The 20,534-nt window shown below is 38.5% G+C and overlaps 2 protein-coding genes and 1 non-coding gene across 3 annotated transcripts; 1 reads left to right on the plus strand and 2 right to left on the minus strand.

The window, feature by feature from the left end:
* Positions 1-1,658: 1,658 nt before the first annotated feature.
* LOC140013764 (uncharacterized) lies at positions 1,659-5,690 on the minus strand. The gene is made up of 7 exons (XM_072063856.1): positions 5,304-5,690; positions 4,647-5,135; positions 4,102-4,451; positions 2,913-2,995; positions 2,678-2,793; positions 2,401-2,582; positions 1,659-2,289 (listed from the first exon to the last, which is right to left on the minus strand). The coding sequence occupies exons 1-7, from the start codon at positions 5,688-5,690 to the stop codon at positions 1,659-1,661; spliced, it is 2,238 nt and encodes a 745-aa protein (XP_071919957.1).
* Positions 5,691-8,802: 3,112 nt separating this feature from the next.
* On the minus strand, positions 8,803-9,165 carry LOC113707073 (carboxylesterase 1-like). Its single transcript, XM_027229233.1, has one exon. The coding sequence runs from the start codon at positions 9,163-9,165 to the stop codon at positions 8,803-8,805; it is 363 nt and encodes a 120-aa protein (XP_027085034.1).
* A 10,019-nt stretch (positions 9,166-19,184) lies between these two features.
* Positions 19,185-19,291, plus strand: LOC113707567 (small nucleolar RNA R71). Its single transcript, XR_003452290.1, has one exon. It is a non-coding gene; the product is annotated as a small nucleolar RNA R71 (small nucleolar RNA).
* Positions 19,292-20,534: the final 1,243 nt, after the last annotated feature.

Genomic DNA, 20,534 nt, shown 5'->3' on the forward strand with positions numbered 1-20,534 from the left:
AAGGGATCAGAATTTTGACTGCCTTTTGGTGTAAGCTTTGGAGCTAGCGTTTATGAGTTTGGCGTTATTTGAAGACTTGGAAGTGCACAGAAAGAAAGGTTAAAGGGTCATTTCGTTAGTTCCTTGAAATTCATACACTGCCACACGTTGTTTATCAATATAATTTAGTACGTCATGAGCTGGGTTGAAAAGGCAGACACAAGAAGCTCATAAAAGCGCAAGATTTGAGAGGAAAATGACGTCTGAATTATCTTCTTGATGGGTCCAATTTTCTTCTTTCTTTTAATTGGTTTATACTTGTATATATCTAGCCAACCACCTTTGCGTTCAATTTAATTGCATAGAAGATTTTTTGTCCAACATAGGGGTGTGGACGACGCGAGCGACTTGGTCAAAAATTTTGCAAACTCGATCTACTCATTCTATATAACTAGTTGAATTCGAGCATCGGTAATAATTACTCGAGTACTCAACGAATTTAATCAAGTATTTATTTTATTTATATATTATATATTTTAATTATGGAATGAGTATTATGGATCCGTATTTTAATAAATTTACGTGAAGTAATATTTAGTAAAAAAATGATGAATGATAAAATAATAATCTAATAAATCTAAAATGTAAAAAATTAAAAACAAGAGAAGAAAAAGTCGAGCTCGCGTAGCTCGAGTTTGATATGGCTTGTAGTTTACTCAAACTCAAACAAATCGAGTTCGATCTTAATTTTTATTATGTCGAGTCGAGTTCGAGTTCGAGTTCAAATACTCGTTCGAACTCGAGTTCAAGTTCAAATAGCACTGATAGTGATTGAGTTCGAGCTCGAATATGGCTCAACTCGACTCGATAGACTCCCGGTCCAACATTGTCTCACCTTTCATTATATTGTCATTTATCATTCACAAACACCAGATTTTAGAATTTTTTTTTTGTTTCCTTAAATTCTAATATCTAATAAAATGATAAAAAAAATTAAAATAACACTATATAATAGAAAACAAAAAAAATAAAATAGAAATTTCACGAAAAATCATAAAAATTTCATCTCACTTTACTCTTTAAAATTTGAGCATCACTATGGCCTCCAGAAACAAGCATGATTGTGGTCCGAGGAGCCAATTGTGGTGCTCTGACACAGTTCGATGCTCGGTGCTTTGTCTTATGATATGTCACGCTTCTACTACCATAGCCCTAAATTGAAGAAGAAGGAGAAGCTCGGAAGAGCTGAGAGAGAGAGAAGATTGAGGAGAAGTACAGAGAGTAGAGGAACTAGAGAGAGAAAGTAAGGGAAGAGGAAAATGCAATTGATATTCTCTTATACCTCTTTTGCCAATCATACTGGTACAAATAGGATAACTAACTACCGCCACCCAATTTCTGTTACATCCCACGTGCTTATTCCTAACTAACTCAACCATTCATACGACACCGTTCTACTTATCCCCTCTTATTACTAACATTTCTCAAAACAACAGTGTTGCATTACAATTATTCCTCAAATATCACCGTTACAATCATTGCTAATTTGGCTTAGTTCTTCTGTCCTGACATTACCTCCTGCACAAAGAAAAGTCTTGTCCTCAAGACTGAAAATGAGGAAATTGAGATTGTATGAATTCCTTGTCTTCCCACGACACTTCCTCAGTTCCCAGTTGACATCATTTGATTAAGAACTGGATAACTGGCTGTCCATTGCGCATAATGGCTCTCCTTTGCAACACAGTCTCTGGTTGCAAGGGACACTGATCTATACTGTCAAATTCTGGCAATGCTTCAGACACTTGTTGCACTGGCCCAATCTTCTTCTTCAACAGGGAAACATGGAACACAGGGTAAATTCTGGCCCCTACAAGTAACCTGAGACGGTATGCCACTGCTCCTATTTTGGCTTCAACCTGGAAAGGTCCGTAGAACCTGGCAGCAAGTTTAAGGCATTTCCTGATAGCAACTGTCTGCTGCCTATAGGGTTGTAGTTTGAGGAAGACCCAGTCTCCTACCTCAAAAGATCGTTCAGTGCGCTGCTGATCAGCAAAGAACTTCATTCTCTGTTGTGCCTTAGTTAAGTGATCTCTGAGACTACTAGAAATTCTCACTTTTTCCTGAAGGAGCTGAGCTGCTGCAGGTATAATAGTGTCTAAGTAGGGACCAAGTGGCAAGGGAACAGGTTTATAGCCATATAAGGCCTCAAATGGAGTCAGCTGCAAACTGGAGTGGTAAGAAGAATTGTACCACCATTCTGCCATTACCAGCCACCTGCTCCAATGAGTTGGAAATTCTCTAGTCATACACCTGAGATAAGATTCAACACACTAGTTCAATCTTTCGCTTTGCCTGTCTGATTGAGGGTGGTAAGCTGAGCTATAATGCAAGTTAGTTCCCACTAATTTGAACAATTCTTGCCAAAATGTACTGGTGAAGATACTATCCCTATCAGTGACAATAGACTCTAGTAGCCCGTGCAGTCTAAAAATGCTGTCTAGGAAGACTTGAGCCACTTGCTTGGCAGAAAATGGATGAGCTAGTGCTATGAAGTGTCCCACCTTGGTCAGCCTGTCAATAACCACTATGATGGTATCATAACCCTGAGAATTTGTAAACTCTCTATGAAATCCATTGTCACATGTGTCCATGCCAAACGAGGGACAGGCAAGGGTTGTAACAGGCCAGGCAGATGTACATGTTCAGATTTATATCTTTGACAAACATCACAGGCCTGTATGAACTGAATAACTTCCTGCTTCATTGTTGGCCAATAGAAGAGAGATTTAATCCTCTGCCAATATCCCCTTTGACCTGAGTTGCCACCCACAGCAGAAGAGTGTAATGCCTGTATAATCCTGGCCCTCAGACCAGTAGTTGACCCCACATAGATTTTACCATGGTACTTCAGCAAATCATTGTTAAACTCATACCTTGGTTGCGAGTTAGGATCCAGGAGCAACTAAGAGATGATATCCTTGCAGCGAGCATCTGAGGAGTAGCTTTCCTGCAGTTCCTGTATCCAATTTGGTTTAACTGTTGACAATGCTAGACATGACCCTATAGTAGTGGGGTGAGGCTGCCCCCTTCGTGTAATCTGGACAAGGCATCTGCCACCTTATTTTCCACCCCCTTTTGTATTGAATTTCATAATCTAGACCCAACAGTTTGGTGAACCACTTGTGTTGCAGTGCAGTTGTAAGTTTCTGATCCAACAGATATTTTAGTGACTAATGATTAGTCTTGATAATAAAGTGATACCCCACCAAGTAGTGTCTCCACTTAGTTACTGCCATTACCAAAGCCAGCAATTCCTTTTCATAGGCTAATAGTCCCAGATTTTTTGGAGACAATGCTTTGCTAAGGAAAGCTATGGGATGTACTTCTTACATCAACACTGCCCCAATTCCCCCTCCACTGGCATCAGTCTCAATGGTGAATGGTTTCTGAAAGTCTGGTAGTTTAAGAACAAGTGCAGTGCACATTATGTTTTTCAGTGCAAGAAAGGCCTCTTGAGCCTCTGAACTCTATGCGAAGCTGTCCTTTCTTAGTAATTCAGTCAGGGGCTTGCAAATGATGCCACAATGCTTGATAAAGCTTCTATAGTACCCTGTCAATCCCAGGAATCCCCTTAATTCTTTCACTGTCCTTGGACTTGGCCATTTTAAAATACTATCTATTTTGGAACTGTCTATTGACACCCCTTTTTCTGTTATAATGTGGCCAAGGTAATCGACTGTTAACTGTGCAAATGAGCACTTGGAACGTTTTGCAAACAGATTATGTTCCTTCAAAATTGATAAAACTGTTCTCAGATGTTGCTAGTGTAGCTCTAATGTAGGACTATAGATCAATATATCATAAAAAAAATTAAAACAAATTTTCTCAGGTAAGGCTGAAATATCTGATTCATGAGAGCCTGAAATGTGGTTGGGGCGTTTGTCAGCCCAAAAGGCATTACTAGAAACTCATAATGACTACAAGGTGTTTGGAAAGCAGTTTTGTATGTATCTTTAGGCTTGACCCTGATCTGGTGGTAGCCTGTAGTAAGGTCCAACTTTGATTTATATTTGCATTCTGCTAGCTCATTGATTAGTTCATCTACATTGGGTATGGTGGTACCTGTCCTTGATGGTCATCTCATTCAGTCTTCTGTACTCTATACAAAAACACCAGGTCCCTTCCTTCTTCTTAACAAGTAGAACTGGAGAAGCAAAGGGACTGTTACTGTTACTGTGAGTTATGATTCCATGCTGCAACATCTCCTTAACCTGTTGTTCAATTTCCTCCTTTTGAGAGTGAGAGTATCTATAAGGCTTCATCTTGAAGGGCTGAGATTCAGGTTTTAGTGGTATCTCATGGTCTATACTCCTTACTGGTGGTAACTCAATGGGTGCTGCAAACGCATCTGTGAATTCTTCAATAATACCCTGGACTCCTGCAAAAATGTCATTTCCCTGCACCTGATCACCCTATCCTACTCTCATGGACATGCACAACTGTCTCTTGTATTCAATGAATGTCCCCAGGTCACCTCTCCTGATTAAATCTAAGTCACAATCTTCAACCTGACCATGCAAGTGTACTGCTTCTTATTGATATTGCAAAGAGATAGTCAGCTTGTGGAAATCAAAAGCGATAGGGTTGAACTGAGTCATCCAGTCCACCTCCAATACTATGTCCCATCCATGTAGATCCATTACTTTGAGGTCATAGCAGAACCTATGTTGATTAATCCCGCATACCACCTTAGGACATATTGCCTTACTGGTTACACAGGCTCCATTCCCCATAACCACAGAAAAAGGATTTACTAATTTATAATGAATGTCAAAGGCGATTACCTTCTCACTGCTAATGTAGCTATCAAAGCTGCCTGTGTCCACCAGGATCAGCATTTCTTCCCCATCCAGTCTTCCTACTAATGTAATTGTTTTTCTTTTAAGTGCCTTAGACAGTGTGTGTAGGGACATCTCCATGAAATGCCCTGGATTTCCTGTGGTTTCATCTTGCTCCCCCAGTGTATCTTCAAATTCAGTGTCCTCTTCCTCATCATTGATCAGGAAGTTCAGGTGGCCGAGTTTGCACTGATGTCCCTGCCCAAACTTCTCTCCACACTTGAAGCATAGGCTATTGTTCCTTCTATATTGTATTTCCTGTGCTGAGATTCTTCATGGTTCTGCTTTAGTAGTTGAAACAGGTTTGCCTTTGAAGTGAGTATTTCTGAATAAACTAATAGGGGGTACTTTGTAATGTGTATTGTGACTCAACTACTGAGATGAACTTTTTGAGATCCCAAACCTATTCTCTAAGTTAGTTATTACGTTCTCCTTAGGGTTCCTGGACTGCAGGTTCAACGCATTCTCCTGCAAAATTGCCAATTCAAAAGTTTCAGATAGAGATGTAGGCTTCAACATTCTGATCATAGTCTTGATTTCATTCTTCAGTCCACTGATGAAGCTTGATACGAAATATTCTTCACTCAGATGTGGATTCTTCACTGTCATGAGAACCTTGAGTTCTTCAAACTTCTCCTGATACTCCTCAACCTTTCCTATTTGGTGCAATTTGTTGAATTCCTCCACAACATCTTTACTTGCCTTGTTATCGAACCTCCTACACAATAATTCTTCAAACATCAGCCATGTGATTTCAGGTTTCTCCACTTTAACTCCCTGGAACCACCTGTCTGCCTTCCCTTCCAGATACATCTCGATCACTTCCACCTTCTGTTCCTCAGGAATTTGGTAATTTACACAATACTTGTTGCATTTTCGAATCCATTCCCTTGGATTTTCCCCAGAGAATAGAGGCAAGTCAATTTTTGGTGGATTTGGAATCAGGACCTTGTTTGTCTCTCTTCTTCGAGTCCTGTTGCTTTCAAATCCAACTTGCAGCCTCTAACTAGGTAGTGGTGTCGGCAGCAGTGGTGGTTGATCACTCATGGTTCTTCCAGGCTCATAATTCAGCTTCTTTTTTTCCAGTATCATCTTCATGAAGGAGCTGAACTCTTGTTTCATTCTTGTTACCAGACCTTCCATTCTTTTGTTGTTCTTCTCTAATTTTGCTCGCAACTCCTCGCGAAGCTGCTGTTGTTGGTGGTGCGAAGCCTGTAGACCTTCTATCACCTTCTGGAGCTTGGAATCTTGTTTCTTGATATGTTCTTCCAAAGTCTTGAACCTGGTACTCTCCGCCATTGCTGCTCAATTCCAAGGATTCGACAAGCTCTGATACCACTTGTCAGGCTTCTACTACCATAGCCCTAAATTGAAGAAGGAGGAGAAGCTCGAAAGAGCTGAGAGAGAGAGAAGATTGAGGAGAAGTACAGAGAGTAGAGGAACTAGAGAGAGAAAGTAAGAGAAGAGGAAAATGCAATTGTTATTCTCTGATACCTCTTTTGCCAATCATACTGGTACAAATAGGATAACTAACTACCGCCACCCAATTTCTGTTACATCCCACGTGCCTATTCCTAACTAACTCAGCCATTCATACGACACCATTCTACTTATCCCCTCTTATTACTAACATTTCTCAAAATGATAGTGTTGCATTACAATTATTCCTCAAACGTCACCGTTACAATCATTGCTAATTTGGCTTAGTTCTTCTGTCTTGACATGATGATAGAACAGGGGGCCTAGCGCCCGCAGCCTGGCGGTTGTTTAAATGGTATTGTCAGCAACAAAACACGGGAAAAAATTCAAAAAAAGAAGAAGAAGAAGTTGTCATTTAAGTGTGAAATTAAAGTGGTAAAAGGTGATTACTGATATTATATTTAATGCTTGATGTGATAACAAATTTTGTAATCCATCACAATAATGCAAAGGATAAAATAGATCTTACTCCCCGTGGCTTAGCAATTTTTCACATAACCTCTGTATAGTTTCAAAAGTTATATATAACCATCTCATAATTTGGATTAAAGTGTCAAAATAATAGAAATAATCATTGTAACGGAATCCATAAAATATCAAAATTATCCTTATTTAAAAACTAAAATGCATGAAGTGATCAAAATATATAAACATAATATACATGATACTCTGACCCCATATGATTTTATATTTTACCATATAACCCCATTGTAATTTAGTATTTTACCATATAACCCCCTTATAATTCTTAAAATATATACATAACCCGCTTTAGTTAATAAATAATTTCAACTTTACATAGAAGTACTTTTGATATTTTACTTGAATTCATTATGGAATGCAAATTCCGTCATTTTGATACTTTAATCCAAGTTATGATGGAATTATGTATAATTTTTAAAATCATAGTGGGGTTATATAAAAAAGTGCTAAACCACGGAGGGATAAAGTGTATTTTGCCCTAATGCTAATGATATATTGGTGTGTTTAGATTGAAATGTTTTGAGATAAAATAATTTGTTTGACAAATTTCAATCACCTTTTCATCTCACATACATTACATCACAAAAATTGTTACAGTAATTATCTCAAATAAATCACCCAAATAAACTCATATCCAATCAAATAGTGTTGTTTGTTTGCAGCTTACGGGATTATTATATCAACATTGGAAGCTGAAAACTAGAATATGAAAACTGAAGATTGAAATTTAAGTGCCAAAACATTTAGGTTGCGTTTGGATTGAGGGATCTAATCAAGGGTTTGAAATCCTCTTGAATCCCTCTAGTTATTTATATTATTTATTAAGTATTTGAATTTGAAAATTACAAATTATTCTAGTATTTAAAATATATTTTAATAATTGGTATATTGGATAGTTAAATGCCTATTAAACAATCCAAACAACTAAAGCCATTTAGATGGATTTCAAATTCCTCAATTCAAACGAATATTGAATTTACAATGTCATATCTATTATATCCATCTGACAATCAGCTAAACTTGAGCGCTGAATTTAAGTATTCTATTCTATGGATATTATTTAGTTAATATTGATATTGTTATTTTGTTTGTTAAATTACTATTTTAGATTTTTTTTTAATTCCTACTCTATTCGAACACAGAATATGTGTATGCAGGAGAGACATGGGGAGTATGCGTGAAGAAAAAATGTGCTTGTGAAGAAGAGCTCCACTTGCATAAAAAATGCTACGAGCTTTTAATTTTTTTTTTTTTTGTTTCTTAAATGCCACGAATTTGCGTGAAGCAGGTTTTCTTACACTATATAAATCAAATTACAAATGGACCCAAAAATAGATGATCTAAATTGCGCAATCCAAAACATATGAATATGGTAATCCACGGCCTTTTTAAGGTTTTTGAAAGCAGCATTTGGTTGAAGAATTTTTTTTTTTTTTGTAATTTTTTTTCAGCAGGAAAGAGGTAGAATTTTAGAAGTGAGGATGGAACATGATATTAGAACCCAAAACCTCTAGAATCCTCAATCCTCGAAATATAATCCTGTCACATAAACATTTTATATAAAGCTTAATGCATAGTCTATCAATTTAAATTCTAATTTCTTAATTTTGATTTAGTGAAGTTTTCAAGTCAAGCACCCGATACCACCAATTGCCTCCAATGAGAAAACCAATCTACCGTAGCATCCATGCCCACAGCTCTGGTGCCAAGAACATCACAAAATTAATCAACAATAAATTTTCATTTATGAAAATTGACACAAGAAATTAAACAAGAAATTATTCCTCATCCAAGTAAATCACAAAGCAACATTAGTTTTCTAAGCTGTTGTTACAAAGGAGATTATAATCTCTTTGACAACCTGACACAGGACCTTAAGTTTAGGAAGCTCAAAACCATCAATACCATGATAGCCTCCTTGTGCAAACTTAGCCACTAAAGGTACACCCTCGTCCTCCAACATCTATACAAGCTCAACTTGACGATCAAACAATGGATCACCATCATAGCCAGTCACCAAAATCTTCCGTCCCAAATCTTTAATATGATCGAATTGTCCGGGTTTGATGCTCAATACTGGATTGCAAAATCCATGATCTCGGTCAGCGCCTACGGGCAATGAAAGTTCCCACATGATGTCACTAACACAGGGTGGTACAATCTTGTCATTTACAGCCCTCAACTCCGAATCCGTCCTCTTGTTGCCACCAAAGAATGGTTGGTGCAAAATCACGCCTTTAATGTTCAAAGGCTGAAGATCATCAGCAGAAGAAGGTGCACTAAGACCAACATGATAGGCTATGTTTCCTCCTGCACTAGTGCCCATGAGGAAACTGTTTGATAAATCTGCATACTTTGTCAACCACTCTCTTGAGAATTCTTGATCCAGTGCAAAGCTTGGAGGCAATCTTCAAAACTTGAGAGTTTACAATATAAAGTATTCAAAATTAAGAGTTTAAGGTGCAAAGTTTTCAAAATTTAAATTTAGAATACAAAGTGAGAAACTGGTTTAAGTTCAGGAATGCAATGCAGAATTTGTCCCATCAAAAAAAGTCTAACCTTTTGCTAAAAAAGGGATAATTTCAAAAACTTCCCCTGAGATTTGTGGCAATATCACTTTATACCCCTGAACTTTGAGTAGTTTTAAAAATTTAAGAATTTCGAACTTTCTAATTTTTTTTTTTTGGACAGACTTGACTATCATAGACAGACACAACTTTCTAAAATTATATTTACAAACTCATTTGAGGTTTTTTTGAAAACATAACACGAACTTTCTTTATTTCAATGTATTTTTAGATGAATTCAGAATTTTTTAAGTATTCTAACTTTTTTTTCCAAATTGATGGCTTGAGAACAAGAGAAAAATAAATTATTAACAATACATTTAGAAACGAATTTGAGGTACTTTCAAGGCACAAAATATTATTTTTTTCTAATTATAATAATTTTTTCTTTTGCATTCCCTTGTCTAGACTGATGACTTCAAAAATTACAAAAGGTCTTTCAACCTAATTAATATATTGTAATTCTTAAGGATGAAAACTAAAGGTCCACAAAAAAGTGTAATTTTGGAATATAAATATTTTATCTCTCCCAAAATGAGCTCTTAAATCATAGTATCTTTTAAAATGGGCTGATAAAGTTATAAAAAGTTGAAAAGTAAGGGACATATGTGAGATTTCTTAAAGTTTAGAGGTGTCAAATGACATTGTCGTAAACCTCCGGAGAGGTTTTTGAAATTATCCCATATATATATTTATATATATTTCATGGGACGTAATCCATCACTTCCATTTTCTTTTTTTCTTTTTTTGCTATCTTGTGAGAAAGTAATCAAAATAATGATAAAAACGCTCTAAAAAGCATTTTGCTAGCAAATTTTCTTTTCATGTAAACACGTGGGTTTATTTAATCTTCCAAAGCAACAAAAACAATAGTTGCTTTTATTAATTCAAGATATAAATGATAGGAGATTGATGGAACCATTTAATACGTATGAAAAAGTGTTATTGGCTTGTGAGAATAGCAAGCATTTTGAAGACATTTGTAAAACTAAATCTTCAGTACAAAGAATCGATTTCAATAATTTTGTAGAATAGACATCGGAGGTCCCTTGATTTATATATTTCATCTCCATGGTTGGGTCAATTTTGGGTTATATAAATTATATCTAAGATCTGATTTTGTCTCTCTTTTTTTTTTCTGATTTTGCCTCTTCACTTATGTTACTCCCTGTATAGCCAGCAATAACGACATCCTTCTCTACTACAACTATCAATCATGCAATTATCAATTTCTGAAAAAACGAATTATCTACTGTCAATCATGCAATTATTGGTCTTGGAATTTTTAGTTTTTGACTCGACTACAACTAGAAACTTTCAATACCGACTAATACATTTCTATCCTACGAATACTGGCATATAACAATAGTTTTTTGGATCGTTGCTCAAATACTATAAGATTTTATTAATAAAAACATCTATCATTTTCGAAAAAAAAAAAAAGAATACTGGCATATAACACTAGTTGTGAAGAACCCCCCCTCCCCCCCTCCCCAAAAAAAAATTTTTTTGGGTAAGGGCACAATATTGTTATAATGCACTTTAAGAATATGTTGACATCTTTTTCATATTTTTAGGCATGGATAAACTTGGAAGTCTTGCCACCTCTATATTTGACCATCAGTATAGTTGGTGGCTGTCAAACTATCAAAAATAAAATTTATATTAAGACTTACTCTCAAAACTAAACGAGTATAGTGCTGAGTAGGGTCGTTTTTCAGGGAACTGATAGATTTATTACACACAGAGAATTTGGGGGGTTTTAGAAAGGAAGACAAAAAGAACAAATTAAAGATATAAGAGTACTAAATTTCCAATTGCAAGAAAGTGCAGTAGTTAAAGAATATAATAAACAATTAATTGACACAACCTAGTCAAGGAAATAATTTCGGCACCGATTCACGCAATTGATTATAGATGCCAAGAATAATTCACACGCTCGCAAATAAATTGGTTCTAGCAATTTAGCAACCGTCAAACTACCAATATCTCCTTAATTTTACGGTAGTCCAAAGACGCTCTTAAACTACTCCCTTGTAAAATAGATAACCCTAGAGACGCTCGAAAGATTTAATCTATTCACAGTTTTAGGAATTAGAAAGACCCAATTCTAATTAACAAACACACATGCGGGTTCATTTAAACTAGATTAACTATTCTTACGACATAGATTAGACTGCTTGCGAGGCAATGAAATTGTGCCATTTGCCACTAATTTAAGACAATCAAGTGATACGCACCCCTTGTCCTAATTGGCAGTATACTATTCAGACAATTGAATAACTGGCCACATTAATCCAATAAACCCAAACAATAATAGGCTATTGAAACAAAGAATAATTAAATACTCACGAATGCCGAATTTAGAATAATTAAAAAGACCTCACAATTGTCTATGCACCGGGTCTTGATCATTCCTCAACTAAATAAAGGCGGCTAGCCTTGCCTCATAACGATGATGCAATTGACAGTTTTAATGGAATAGAATTTAGTTCATGAAAAAAGTAAGAAAAACGGTACAACCGCTGGTCCCTAGTTTTCGTTCAAAAGGAGAAGACAATGCTCCAAAGACAAAAGATACCTAATCCTAGTCTATTGTTGTCCTATTTATAGTTTCGCCGCCACCTTCACTTTTGCTAAACAAGTGTTTGTTTTTTTTTTTTTTGTAAGGAATCCTTTTCCATATTTTTCTCCTTGCTTTGTTGCGAAAAGGTTTCTTGAAGATGTCTCCTAATCCCACGCAACTTCGAGTCCTACAGAGCATGGAACTAGGTGTCCCAAGAGGATGGAGCAGCGGAGAAGGAAGGACCTGCCTGACCAGCCTCCGAGGTGGACACAGTGGGGGGAACCCGGGGTTGGGGCACACCCTTTCCAGGAGGTGTGAACTGATAGGCCTCCCCCACCTTGCGAATGACGCCTATCCGTTCCAAATTGCACAGGTCCAAAGACTCAAGCTCGCGAGCCCTGGTGAGCTTATGGTCCTTATCCAGGTCAAACACTCCCAAGTGGACGGCCGAGTATGTGATGAGTGAGCCCATAATCAAGGGCTTATGGCGCTTGCGGAGGACGGACTACAACTAAGAGACTACCGAACAACCAAAGTTGACCTAGACCTTATTACGCATGCACCAGAGGAAATAAAATTTAGCTTTGGCGAGAGTGCCAGAGGAATCTTTTCGGCCGGAAAAGTTATAGGCTAGAAACCTATGAATGACCTTCAGTACTGGATCCTCAAGATAGGAGGCCTTGGACTAACTCGGGTCGTAGAGTTGAGTATTCGTGGACCACTTCCTCCAGATCTCGATATAATTGCTCGCAAGGGTTTGGTGAAGTCGCACGCCCTATTGATATACGTGTCGGAGGAGAGAGTGTCCTCACTCACAAAGCCCAGGATCATGTTGAACTCATTAATAGAATGTGCTTGTGGGTACCCCACAACCTATATTTGACCACCCCCGGTGTATCTAATGCCAGAAAATCAGATTTCTCAAATTCGAAAGTGACATAAAACTCATAACAGAACTCCTCGTATGAGGGGTAGTCAATAACCAGAAACCGTTCCCACCCAATGGCAGAGAACAACTGCTCCACTTTGCTAACAATGTTCAACTGGTCCAGAGTCGGGGGATGGAAACACTTGCAAGGGACAAATGGATGTACCACCAGGGAGCTCAATCGCTCCTTCTGTTCATGCGTGAGGTCATTTAGAGGTTCTTCCCACACCTCAGGAAACAAAGTACTCCTACATAGATCCAAACGGAACCTAATGGGGGGTTGAATCGGGGCCCGCCTCTTATGAGGCTTGGAACCTGATGACTCAGATAGATTAGGTTTTTCCGGAGCCATGTAAGGGCAAAGATGTCAATAACAAAGGCACAGAGCCGACAAGAAAACACCAAATGGAGACAAGGGACCACAAATAACAATCCCCACAGTCAACAGTCAACAAACAATTGATGGAGGAGAAACAAAGATACCCCACTGGCGTCACCAAGGCAAATGAAGATAATAAAGGGCAGACACGGGACCCTCCGAAATGCAGCCAATAGTCAAATGCACCCAATCACAACCAACAAATATCCCAAGCCCAATGAGAGGATGAAATTAAATAGGAGAAACTCCAAATTCTAGTCACCAGTTGGCAAAAAAGAGAGTAGATAGGAGTACCACTGTGTAAAGCCGCGGAGATCAGCCACGGCAAGCGAATTCCAAGAAGGTTGGTACGGCGGTTGGAGATGGCGACGGCAGATGTCCGTGGGTCACGTGTGGGAAAATGAGAAACACTGCTTGTGCAACGGCAGTGGGTTGCATCGTGGGTGCGGAGGCGACGTGCATGAGGGAGAGTGAGACAGGGCGAACCGCAGTGGCAGTGGTGTGCGGCGATGTGCGTGGAGGCTGCAGTGGAACAGCGACGTTGGCAGCGGTGCACTGGGACGGCAGTAGATGGTAGAGCGGTCGGCCGCAGCGGATGCTAGCGACGGACGGCCGTGGGCGCAAGAGGGAGAGGGAGAGACGTACGGGAGCAAACGAACAGTGGCGGCGATGGTCGAATATTGCAGCGAAAAGAGGAGAAGACCAGGGGCGACTATAGGAAGAAAAGAAAGAAAAGACAAGAAAGGAAAGAGTAGAAAAGTAGGGTTCAAAGTGGGTCCAATCACTATTGACTTTTTTCGTTTTTATATGCCGCGATGCTCATTAAGGCATGGGCACGCCTTGGAAGCCGAAGTCGTCGGCCTCCTTCATTGTAACGGGGCCGATGCAATTCGCAGTGCGGTGTGAGCACGCCTTGAAAGTATAAGTCCTCTGTTTATCACTTTTTAAAAACGCCCATTTGAATTTAATACAAGGTGTAGGCAAGCCCTGGAACGGAAAGTTTTCTGCCCCAGAATTTTGCCTCTAATCCAAAATAAAACGGCACAGAACATACCCATGACCTATAATAGAGATTTCTGTCAATAGAACCCCAAAACAACCTGAATTTGAACACTCAAAAACATGAAGTAAAACACAAAAAATGACAAAAAAATTGAAACTCTTGGATTACCTTCCAAGTAGTGCCTCTATTTAACGTCTATGGCCAAACCAAAAGTACTTTAACAATTTATGTTGAAACGGGGTCAAGCAAATTAACCTCCTCCACAGTGCCAATTTCTGAAACATCAATAAACGGCTTGAGACGACGACCATTAACTTTAAAACATTTGTTAGTCTCTAAACTGTTAATTCAACTGCACCATTGGAAAAAACGTGGACAACAACATACGGTCCAATTTATCGGGACCGCAACTTTTCTCGCATAAATTTCAACCGAGAGTTGAATAGAAGTACCTTTTGACCTATAGAGAATTGCTTATTATACAATAGTTTATCATGGATGAATTTTGTGGGTTCTTGTAAAGTTGGGCATTGTCGTAAGCCTCCAAACGGATTTTTTCCAACTCTTGAAATTGGAACTTCCTTTCCTTGCCATCTCTATCCGCGTTCAAATTGTACTACTTAACTGTCCAAAACGCACGATACTCAGGTGCAACAGGTAAATTACACATCTTACCATAAACTAACCTGTATGAAGACATTTCGATTGGCGTTTTATACGCCGTGCGATATGCCCACAATGCATCATCCTATCGGGTACTCCAATCCTTGCGATTTAGGTTGACTGTTTTCTTCAAAATATTCTTAATCTCGCGATTAGAGATTTCAACTTACCCGTTGGTTTGCGGGTAGTAGGTAGTACCCACTCGATGGTGAACTCTATACTTACGCATCAGTGCTTCAATGGTATGATTGCAGAAATGAGTACTTTGATCACTGATGATTGCGCTTGGCACACCAAACCTACTAAAAATGTTGGACATAAGAAATCCTGCACCAACTCGTGAATCATTAGTTCGGGTAGCCTTTGTTTCTACCTATTTCGACACATAGTCTACGGGTAAAATAATATAAAAACAACCAAAAAAACTGGAAAACAGTCCCATGAAATCCATACCCTAGACATCAAAGATTTCACAGAATAACATAGGCACCTGAAGCATTTCATCCCAGTGAAATAAACTCCCAAACTTTTGGCATTTTTCATATCTTTTTTGCAAAACAAGAAAGCATCACGAAACAGAATTTGCCAATAAAAATTACAATCAAATATTTTTCGAGCAGTTCTTTTAGAATCAAAGTGACCACCATAGATATAACTATGACAATGAGTAAGTATAAAGGGAATTTCTTCATTGGAAACACATCGATAAATGATCTGGTCCGAATCTATTTTTCACAAATAGGGCTTATCCCAAATGTAATATCGAAAGTTCTGTATTATTTTATCCTTCTTATTATTATTCATACCATTTTAAAATTTGTGACTAACCAGAAAGTTGACAATATCAGCTTATCAAGGTTCCTTACCTCTAAGTTGAAATAAGTGTTCGTCTAGAAATACCTCGGATATGGGCACTTCCTCTTCTTCTCGAATTATCGGCTCAAATGGCTTGTCACTGAATTATCCACTCATTTTCGATCTTTGATTTTCCAATCATATTCTTGCAACAGGAGTATCCAACAAATGAGTCTTGGCTTGGACTTCTTCTTCGTCGAGAGGTATTTCAAGGCTGTATGATCAGAGAAAATTGTTACTTTCAATCTCAACAAATACGATCGAAATTTCTCAAAAGCGAAAACAATCGTTAAGAGCTCCTCCTCCGTGGTGGTGTAGTTGTATTGCGCTGGCGATAGCATTTTTGATGCATAATAAATGACATGGCTACACTTCTCATTTCTCTGACCGAGTACAACTCCCACAGCATACTGACTGGCATCAGACATAAGCTCGAACGGCAGGCTCCAATCCAGAGGTTGAATGATTGGTGTCGTGGTCAACATGCTTTTTAGTTTATCAAAGGACACTTTGCAAGCATCTCCAAAATCAAATGGTGCCTTCTTTTGAAGTAGTCGAGACAATGACTGTGCAATTCATGAGAAATCCTTGATAAATCACCTGTAAAAACCTGTATGCCCAAGAAAACTACGAATCTCCTTGACATTTGTGGGATAAGGTAAGCTAGTAATCAAATCAACCTTTACTTTATCAATTTCAATACCCCTAGACGAAACAACATGGCCCAAAACTATACCCTCCTTAACCATAAAATGACATCGCTGCCAAACTTTGTTAAATGATGCAAGCATTAATCAAAAGAATCACCATAAATAGTGAAATCATCCATGAATATTTCTATATAATTTTCAATCATGTCAGAAAACAAAACTCATCATGCATCTTTGAATATTCTTGGAGCATTACACAACCCGAAAGGCAAACGCCGATAAGCAAAAGTGCCAAACGGGCAAATGAAAGTGATTTTGTGTTGGTCCTTTTGGGCAACAATAATTTGATAGTACCCAGAGTATCCATCAAGAAAGCAAAAGAAATACTTACCTGTCAATCTCTCGGGCATCTCATCGATAAACGGTAATGAAAAATGGTCTTTCCTTGTGGCAGCATTCAACTTTTTGAAGTCTATACACATTCTCCACCTATTTTGGAGTTCATTGGTACCAACTCATTCTTCTCATTCCGCACAAGTGTAATGCCGATTTTTTTAGGGACAACATGCACTGGACTTACCCACTCACTATCGGAGATAGAAAAAATAATTTCTAACTCCAATAGCTTGAGAATCTCCTTCATTACCACCTCTTTCATGGCTGGATTAAGCTTCCTCTAACGTTCCCTTACCGATTTTGCATCTGACCCAAGTAGAATATGGTGCATGCAAACGGATGTATTTATACCTTTAATATCTGTCAACATCCGTCTAATTGCTAGTTTAAACTCCCGAAAAACTTGTAAGAGTTTTTCTTCTTGTACTACTGTCAGATAACTTGTAATGATGACCGGCAGAGTGTCATGATCTCTCAAGTAAGCATACTTTAAATTCTTTGGTAATTCTTTCAATTCCAACTCCGGTGCCTGTTCAACAGAGGGCAAAATTCTCTCATTAGAAGTAAACAATGGTAAAAATGAGTCTACTGACCTGCCAAAAATGTAGGAAGTGAATGAAATGACATAATTGTTTCTACAGTATCCTCATCATCCATGTTTTCTACTTCCTCATTCGTCTTGCTCTGTTGTAACACGAATTTCAACTTGTCCTTCATAAAATTCTGCTCAAAGTCATCTTGCACAATTGAATTAGTGAGACAAACATAATTAACAGACTCAATATCATCCGAATATTTCATTGCATAAAAAATGTTTAAAATAATTGTCTCCTCGTCAAATTTTACAGAAAGGGTACCTTCATGCACATCTATCTTGGTTCTGGCCGTACTCATGAATGGTCTATCCAGAAGAAGTACAGCTGAGTTAGCTAAGTTAGCTGAGTCATCATCATTCATGTCAACAATGTAGAAGTCAGTGGGAAAGATAAACTCGTTAACTTTCACTAGCATGTCTTCCACTACACCCTCAGGGTAAACATTTGACCTATCGGTTAGTTAAATTATTACCCTTGTATCTTTTAGAGGTCCTAAATTTAAGAGCCTAAATATTGACAAAGGCATGACGTTAATAGATACCTCGAGGTCAAACATACCTTTTTCTATCCTTTTCTGGCCTATGATGCATGGTATAGTGAACATACCTGGATCCCTGCATTTTTGTGGCAATTTCCTTTGAAGGACTGCTGACACATTCTCACCGACCTTTATTTTATCTTGAACATTCAACTTGTACCGGTTAGCGCACAACCCTTTAGAAACTTTACATATTTTGGTAATTACCGAATCGCATCAAGCAAAAGAATGTTGATTTCCACTTTTCGAAAGGTGTCCAAAGTCTCCTGCTCTGACTCCTCTTTCTTGGCTATAGCCAACCTATCAGGAAAATGTGGGTTAATTTCATCGATTTTAGGAACATCTGGCGGGGTGCTTACCTTTTCTTTCTCAAACTCCCCATACACTTGTTCATCTTCCCCTCTCGCTGCTTCCGATTTTGAGGATTGCACCTCCTTGCCAGTTCGTAGAAGTATTGCAATTGTATTCTCCTTGGGATTGGGAATTACCTGAGATAGTAGCTTTCCTTTACCATTCTCAAAGCTGCTCATTGAAGACGCCAGTTGTGACATTTGCGTCTCCAAATTTCGAATGCTAGCGCGAGTCTCCTGTTGAAATCTCTGCGAGTCTTGCTGCATTTGACAAGTGGTATTGGCTAGTGATTTGATCATATCTTCAAGGAACATCCCCGAATCAGACGCGGATGGTTGCTGAACTGATAGTCACTACTAGAATGGTTGTTGAAAATCCGAGGGTCTTGGAGCATAACTGAAATTGGGGTACGTAGCTCCGCCACCCTGGGTTGTGTATGGGTGCATACGGGTCATTTCTTCTTTAGGGAGGTCCAGGCAGACCTCCCATGGGGCTGGCTTGCTCGTGAGGGTTTTCTTGAAGGGTCAGGCATATATCGGTCGCATGTTCAGGTGCAACACATATCCCACATGCTTTAGCTACTTGTACTTGTCCTATCGCTATTTGACGAACCAACGTAGTAAGTTCCGTTAATCTATTTGCAAGGTCAGAATGATTTACTTTATTTACTCTTCTAGTCACTCCCTCAGATCTGACTCCAAACTGCTGAAAGTTCTCGGCCATGTTCGAGATCAGCCGTTTGGCTTCATCTGTTGTCTTATTTACTAAGGCACCACCACTCGCTGCATCCACCATGCTTCTATCCATAGTTAACAGTCCCTCGTAAAAATACTGGATCAACAACTGGTCAGGGATCTAATGGTGAGGGCAGTTGACACGCAGCTATTTGAACCGCTTCCAGTATTCATAGAGAATTTCTCCATTGGCCTGCCTAACTCCACATATCTCCTTTCTGATGTTGATGGCCCTAGAGGTTGGAAAGAATTTCTCAAGGAATTGCCATTTCAATCCTTCCCAAGTAGTAATGGACCCCGATGACAAGTAAAACAACCAGTCCTTCGCCTTGTCGCTAAGGAGAAATGAAATGCACGCGGCTTGATTTGTTCTTTCGTAACTCCCTGAAGTTTCATGGTTGAACATATTACATAGAATTCCTTCAAGTACTTGTGTGGATTCTCACCTACAATACCACGAAAAGTAGGCAATAAATGAATCAACCCAGATTTTAATTCAAAAGCCTTCTTAGTGTCAGGATACGTGATGCACAGAGGCTGTTGGTTAACATTCGGGATTGCCAGCTCCCTCAAAGTCCTTTAGACTGCCATTGTTTCGTTGGGTCCAGGCAAGTTTGTTTCCAGTTCAACTGATGAATCACTTAAGTCCGAGGTTCGTTCAAGTCCAGAAGGTATTGCGGCTGAAGCTTGTTGTTTTTGCCACTTAGTCTCCTTCGTCAACCTCTTTGCTGTTTTCTCGATCTCTGGGTTAAATTCAAGTCTTCCTGTACGGGATGATCGAGGCATAAAATAGAAGCTAAACAAGCCTACGCAATAAATCACTTCAAACAACAACTCCCCGGCAACGGCGCCAAAATTTGGTGGCTGTCAAACTATCAAAAATAAAATTTATATCAAGACCTACTCCCAAAACTAAACGAGTATAGTAGTGAGTAGGGCCATCTTCTTAGGGAACCGGTAGATTTATTACACACAGAGAATTTGGGAGGTTTTAGAAAGGAAGACAAAAAGATCAAATTGAAGATGTAAGAGTACTGAATTTTCAATGACAAGAAAGTGCAGTAGCTAAAGAATATAATAAACAATTAATTAACACAACCTAGTCCAGGAAATAATTTCGGCACCGGTTCACGCAATTGATCATAGATACCAAGAATAATTCACAAGCTCGCAAATAAATTAGTTCTAGCAATTTAGCAACTGCCAAACTACCAATCTCTCTTTAATTTTACGGTAGTCCAGAGACACTCTTAAACTACTCCCTTGTAAAATAGATAACCCCAGAGATACTCGAAAGATTTAATCTATTCACAACTTTAGGAATTAGAAAGACCCAATTCTAGTTAACAAACATACATGTGAGTTCATTTAAACTAGATTAACTATTCCTACGACACAGATTAGACTGCTTGCGAGGCAATGAAATTGTGCCATTTGTCACTAATTTAAAACAATCAAGTGACACGCAC

The sequence above is a fragment of the Coffea arabica genome, chromosome 8c, assembly GCF_036785885.1.
Source record: "Coffea arabica cultivar ET-39 chromosome 8c, Coffea Arabica ET-39 HiFi, whole genome shotgun sequence".
In the NCBI taxonomy this organism is placed as follows: Eukaryota; Viridiplantae; Streptophyta; class Magnoliopsida; order Gentianales; family Rubiaceae; genus Coffea; species Coffea arabica.

Coding starts and splice junctions, on each gene's coding strand:
- LOC140013764 (XM_072063856.1), bottom strand. CDS start 5,690: ATGTATCTGGAAGGGAAGGCAGACAGGTGGTTCCAGGGAGTTAAAGTG. Junction 2,996..4,101: donor GAGATGACCATCAAGGACAG/GTACCACCATAC, acceptor AATTGGATACAG/GAACTGCAGGAAAGCTACTC. Junction 2,290..2,400: donor ATCTTCACCAGTACATTTTG/GCAAGAATTGTT, acceptor ATCTTATCTCAG/GTGTATGACTAGAGAATTTC.
- LOC113707073 (XM_027229233.1), bottom strand. CDS start 9,165: ATGGGCACTAGTGCAGGAGGAAACATAGCCTATCATGTTGGTCTTAGT.